Here is a 6,258-nt window from a genome sequence, read left to right as displayed (position 1 = left end):
CGCTCGGCGTTCCCAGCCCGCGTCCCCCGGCGGCGGCGGGCTCAGGGAGCGGGATGGCGGGAGGAGGAGGAGGCGGCGGCGGCAGGCCGCCGCAGAGCAGGGCCGGGCCGGGCCGGGGCGGAGGCGGAGGGGAAGGGCGGGCCGGCGGGAGGGTCCGGCCCCGGGCGGTTGCGGAGCGGCGGCGGCGGCGGCGCGGGGCGGAAGTCCTTTGTTGCAGCGGCAGCAGCAGCGCGGGCAGCTCCCGCTCCGGCTCCTCGGCCGCCCCGCGCCGGTGAGTGAGGGCCCGCGCCCCGCTTCCCGCGGGGCCGGGGCCGGGGCGCCGCGGGCGGCCGGGGGTGGCGCCGCGCGGGCCTCGAGGCCGGGCCCGGCCCGGCCTGGAGCTTCCGGAGCGCGGGGTGCGCGCGGGCCGGGCCGGCTGCGGCTGCTCCGAGAGGCCTCGGCGATGGGCCTGGCCCTGGTCCGGCTTCCGCGCGCGGTGGCAGGATGCGGCCTGGCCGTGCTGCAGAGGAGGGCAGCCTCCGCCGGCCCCGGCCCCTCTTGGCCGTGAGGGAAAGTCCTGGCTCCCCGCGACTCCGGCCCTGGGCAGAGGAGACTCACAACCTGGCTTTGGTCCCAGCAGCTCGGTCCAAGCGCCCAGCCCTGCCTAGAGCCCGGGTTGAGGGAGGCTGAGAAGCAGCCTGGCCCGCGGAGCGGGGAGGGCGGGAAGACCCCGGGGTAGAAAGCAGGCCGCGCTCGGACACCTCCAGCAACGGGGAGTGCGCTGCGGCCCCGGGCGCCTGGTCCTCTCGCTCCCTGCTCTCGCGGTGAAGAAGTGTTTCCAGGTATCTGACTAAACTTAACTTCGCGGCAACTTTGAGCCATCGGTGCGCCTCGTCTGCGCAGCGAGAGGGACCAGGTGTTTTCCCTCGTCTTTATGGCAGTCGTTCGAGCTCGGGCGCCCGAGGCCCAGAGCGCCGGCTCCACCCCATGCCCAGCGGGCTCAGGCTTCGCGCTCTGCTCTGGCAGACCGCAGGGCTTCTCCGGAGGCAGCGTGGGAGGGAGCAGCAGCTGCGTAAGCCCTCCGTGTGCCTGCAGCCGCTTTCTACAGGGGAGTCTTCATTCCTTCCCCGGCAGGGAGGTGGTGGCTGAGAGTCAAGGCCTTGAGGAAGTGGGGGTGAAGACTGTGGTCTATGGTTTTTCTTTTTGTTTAAGAGTAGTTTTTATCTCTGTTTCTCTGATACAAATGTATTCGCCAACTGGTGTGTGGTGCCCATCTGCTCCAAGTGATGTGAAGGCACTGCTGGACGGGAAGCAGGTATTGGATGCTATTTAAAAACCATAAGGCTACCATGTGCGTGAGCTCGGGGTATTGCACGTTTCCCGGTTAGTGACAGTAGGACAGGGAAGTGCAGCACTCGCTGCGTTCGATCATCCAAGGCATTCTGTCGATTGAAGCCATGCTGGGTTCCTCTGCTACTTGCAGCCGATCCCTGTGATGAGAGGGGCTCAGTCAGGGTTTTCCATGATAGGGCTTGAAAAGGCCATGGGCCGGTGACGGGAGGATGCCGACTGCTCGGTGCAGTGTCTCAGTGCTCAGAGTTAACCTAAATAACAGCATACTGCATCAACAGGACTCTCTAGAAAGGTCCAGACTGGCTGCAAAACCTCTTTGGAAAGTAATAGGAAACAATCTCAGCAGGTTCGTTTTGCGGCTGTTTGGGAGACCTCCGAGGGCAGAGAGGCTGAGAAGCTCTGTGTATGAATGGAGGATGTCAGGTGGGGGTCCGTGTATGGGGCAATCCAGCTAGTGCAGTTGTAACTCGCAGCAGCTAGAGGGTGGGAGCAGGTAGGTTGTCAGAGGTCCTTCTCTCCGGGAGTTGGGAGGATCTGGGAGTGTGTGGAGGGGAAGATACTCTTGGAATTCAGTAACTGAACGGGCTAAAATCACATGCTCAAGTTGTACCTGCAAAAAAACATTTCTTCTTGAATCTTTCCCATTGCTGCTTCTGGACCTGCTCTGGTGGGAGTGCTGGTCTGGAGGGTTTTAGTCACCGTGTCATCTGAGTCTGGATGGCAGAAGCTAGATACAGGTACAGCTGATGCTGTATGCATACCAGATTTGATGTTAGAGAAATGCTGGGAATCTAGTACAGGCAAAGGCCTTAATGACCTCAGTCTATGTCCAGCCTGTAGCACAGATACCCAGAACTGGGGTCCTGAATGTACCCTGATAAAGATGCTGTCTTGGCTTCTGATGTTGAGCTTCTCTCTGGTTTTCCCCCTGACTATTGTTTGTCCACATTGTGAGACATCCAGGGTCCATCTTCCATTGTGGACAGTAGATTTAGAGTGTATTCCTGGCCCCAGGCACAAGGGTTTCACCGTTATCTTCTGGCAAATATTTAAATCCCTTTCTGAGTAGTAGTGTAATAATGGAGTTCTGCAAATCCCATTGGTTAGGTCCATTTTTAAAAGGGGGTTCACTGTAGCTAAGTAAGTAGATGTGGTTTTCTGTTCAGACACAGTATGTGGGCATAGCAGTAGCTGATAAATAATTCATTTATACCCGTGTGATTAATTGCTCTGCAGTTTTTCATTTCTAATAATTTTTACGCCTTTTATGTACTGTGCACCCTCTAGTGTTAGCTGTGTCCATCATTTTGTCCAACAACACTTATTTTACCTAGGTTTTAGATGCTTTTAACAGAAAAAAATGTACTACTAGTAGGTTTCAAAGAGTTTAAGACCAGAAGAAATTGTTAGATCATTTAATCTGACCTGTTACAGGCCATTAAACTTCACCTATTCGCACCAGTACTGAGCCTCATATGCTTGGGTTTTAAGCAAAGTATAACCTGTCCTTAGCTAAAGCGTTACTTGGAGGAAGGCATCCAGCGTTGATTTGAAGACCTCAGGAATGTCATTAAGAACAATTTAAGATGTTATGACATTATGCTGAATGTGCAGTATTCAGCATATTGCAAAACTCTTGACTATCAAGATTTCTTTATTTTTTTAAATTTCTGGGCAGAAATTTGATGTGAATGGTTTTTATAGTATTTTGTTACATCATACTTGCATCGCTTAATACAGAATATCTTTACATAATTGTAAAAGTATCAGTTCACAGTAATGAGGAGGCTCCACAATGATTCATTGTGGTTGAAGAGTTAATTTACCACTATGTTAACTCTCCCTTATGGTTTTACTCCCTATGAGCCTGATCCTTTTGAAATCAATCATAATAGGATTTCAAGATGTTAGCTCAACTCTTACATCCTTAACTCACTCAGTCAGGCTGTACATACACTTCTCTTCTTTTCCTTCCTGCATTGTGCTTATATTGTGACTGCCTAGCATGTATAGCTTTAATGGGCGGTCATCAGCTCAGAGTATGCGCTGTTAGCTTTCAGCTTCTGTTTCCCATATTTGTGGAAATAGGTGCTGAATCAGCAGCAAAACCTTAATAGTGGACACTTCTACACATGCTCCCCACGGCGCAGTTGTTACTGTGCCATCATTTAGTTCTTGCTTTAGGAAGTACTAAATGATGGTGCAGTAACAGGCATTACTGCGCTGTCCTAGTGGCACGTGGTTATTTTTAGCAGCTGTATCGCCATAGTGATGTACTATAGCAAGGTAGTTCATCACTACGGCAGTGTAGCATTGGCCTCGTGGTTTGTGCCCGCCGATGCTTCTTTGCTGTAGCTTGTCAGTAGCATCTCATGTAGGCACGCCCACTGATGTGGGATTCAGTGGCTCAGAAAATTGGCAGTCCGGAGACCCGAGTCTCACCTTTCATGGGTTCAGGTCTAGCTCGCATGGCAGCTGAAAACCTGTTGCTAACTAAAGGCTATCCCTAGCCTGTTTTTACAGAATTGATAGTACAGATCTTGCTGGCAAGAAAACAAATTTACAATTAAAGTCTCTTGTGGCCTCCAGGTGAAAGTATTAGTTGGTATAGATACAAATCGTGAGAGTACAGTGTTGGGTCTCACAGTGGCGAGGAACAGGATTCATCCAAACATCCCAAACGGTAACAAAGCCATTGAGCTGCAGCGTGAACCTCAGTTCCACCGTCGCTAGAATAGCTGACGTAGCGGCTGCTGAGTTTTCTACTACTCAGCCCTTGCACAGCACGCAAGGAGTTGCTGCCACCCCTTGCTCAACTCTTCTACTTGTTAACCTACAGGTAGCTTAGGTTCTCCAGATACCTTAACTTCAGTAGCCTCCACATCAAAGTAATCCTTCCTCTGAAGGATGAGGGGACCAGATCCAAAGAAGCAATTGGGCAACATGTTGGTGCTGGCTTCCACAACGGGGATCCTGACGATTCTGCTCAGCTCTAACCAGGGTGCCTGAACTTGGTTAGTACCTAACTTTTAGACCAGTGGTTTTCAACCTTTTTTTCATGTGCGGACCCCTAAAACATTTCAAACAGAGGTGTGGACCCTTATGGAAATTTAAAATAGAAGTGTGCACCCGTCCGAATTGTAAGTGTGGGTATTCGCATACTTTTGATAGATAATAGTCATCTTTTGCGAACTCTGTAGACATAGTCTGCGAGGAGGTCTGTGGACCACAGGTTGAAAACTACAGTTTTAAACCAGAAAATTCCACAGAGGCCTAAAATTGTGCCTAGAAATGTCTACGACTGCCCCGTCCTGAAGGAGGATTGGCTCCTTGCTTGTTTTATGAATATGATTAGGCTCCTTGAAAGTAGGCATTCCTGGGACTGAAGGGCTTGCTTTTGTAGGTAACACGCACCAACAGAGTCAGACTTCACACAAAATGCAGTTGCAGCTGTCACACTGTAACACCCCCAGGCAGAGGAGTCACGTGCTGCCACATGGTGGTTAGGATTTTTGTGGATGATATTTTCTATTGGACGAGTTGCATGCTTGGTATAAAGTTAAGACAAGCTTCTGAGTGCAAAGTTAAAGCAGTCTCCAGGTGGGGAGAAACCTGGGCTACATTCCTGCCCCTGCGAAAGGGGATTCAAACCAGCATAGCTCACTCCAGGGTAGTGTCTTGATTACTGGGCCATAGGCTGGTGTGGGTGGGGGCACTCTCCACCCTTCCTGTCAAAGCAGAGCTGAAAAGAATGCAACAGTCAGCGAGCCAGAAAGAGTACGAGAGTGAGCTCAGCTGTGCAGCCTGGTGGCAGCAGGGGAAACAAGGGTCCCAGACTTCCTTCTCATGAGTATCTGTGTATTTTGCCAGTCCCTGAGAAGGCGATGAGATGAGACCTCTAGCCCCTGGGTTCCTACATAAAGGGCAGCTCTGCCTTCTCTGCTTCGTTTTAAAAGCAAGTCCCACTCCACTCTTTGAAACAAAAGGCATAGGTACCTACTGTTAGGAGAGGGTTTGGGGCTGTGGCACCAGAGTGTGCGGAGGTACCTCCCTGGAGTCTGGAACAAAAGACCTGAGCAGTAAGAGTGCCTGGCTCTCGCCGCTTATCTCTTGGTGAGCTCTAGGTACACTTTTCCCAGCCTGTTGGCTGTTTGGGGTCACACTGTGAGCCCTTGTAGGCCCCCTGAGCAGTGTGTAGGGAGCCAAGGTATCTAACAGGGGCCCAGGCACCTAACTTTTAAGTGTCCTTTATTAGAACTGGCCCAAAAACCTAACATCCCTGTTCAGAAGGGGCAGGATTCCTCAGCCCAATTTGTTTTGTCACTGTCTGACTCTCTCGTTAGGATAACTTACAGACATATTTTTGAGGGAAAGTCTCACTTTTCTTTAGCACTAAGTTCAAAGATTTCATTTATTTTATTTTGTTCAGTCAGATCTTGGTTTCTGCAGAAAAGTAGCTGGCAGTTTTGTGTATAACCTCTTGGTTTTTGCCTGCTCAGCAGTGGAAATGTTGGGTTTTGAAAACCACCATCTAATTTTAGGAAAGATCCTAAATTCTGAAATCTGTGGTACTTATCTTAGAAGCCAGACAATTTAAAATGGAAATTTTCTCCTTACTTAGAAAGAAGTTGTAGGAATTGTCTTGTTGGTTAAAACATTTCTAAACATTAAAACGTATAGCATGTCAAATTATACAGTCAAACTACTTACCTACTGTGCTCAGTTAGGAGGCTTTTGTCTAAGGGATGCAGCTATCTGATCTGTCTGTGCACCTTTTTTTAGACCCTATTTGTATCTGTTATGTTGCAATGTAACATAGTAAAAGGAATTAAATATAAACTATAGGCCAGTTAGTCTCACCTCCATCCTTGGCAAAGTCTTTGAAAAAATTATCAAGGCTCACATTTGTGAGAGCCCGGCAGGACA

The 6,258-nt window shown here is 50.1% G+C and overlaps 1 protein-coding gene across 17 annotated transcripts in view; it reads left to right on the top strand.

Annotated features, from left to right (window-relative positions):
• Positions 1 to 6,258, top strand: part of ZBTB1 (zinc finger and BTB domain containing 1) — a 32,423-nt gene that overhangs the window by 984 nt on the left and 25,181 nt on the right. For 2 of the 17 annotated variants that reach the window (XR_016440384.1, XM_090034191.1), the window contains exons 1-2: positions 54 to 271; positions 1,264 to 1,294. The exons of 1 other annotated variant lie outside the window; for it this stretch is intronic. Coding sequence is in view for 1 of the 16 variants with exons in the window: in XM_090034191.1 (XP_089890317.1) it covers positions 54 to 271; positions 1,264 to 1,294 (249 nt within the window). In the remaining 15 variants the exon portion in view is untranslated. Of the gene's footprint in view, positions 1 to 53; positions 272 to 303; positions 822 to 842; positions 1,295 to 1,716; positions 4,347 to 6,258 lie in introns of those variants that run through there. 14 more of the 17 variants (XM_090034187.1, XM_090034186.1, XR_016440382.1 and 11 more) reach the window with 11 other exon arrangements.

This window comes from Crocodylus siamensis, chromosome 2 (assembly GCF_052110815.1).
Source record: "Crocodylus siamensis isolate JL-2025a chromosome 2, ASM5211081v1, whole genome shotgun sequence".
In the NCBI taxonomy this organism is placed as follows: domain Eukaryota; kingdom Metazoa; phylum Chordata; order Crocodylia; family Crocodylidae; genus Crocodylus; species Crocodylus siamensis.
Note: the sequence above shows the minus strand (reverse complement) of the source record. Positions and strands in the feature narration are given on the sequence as shown.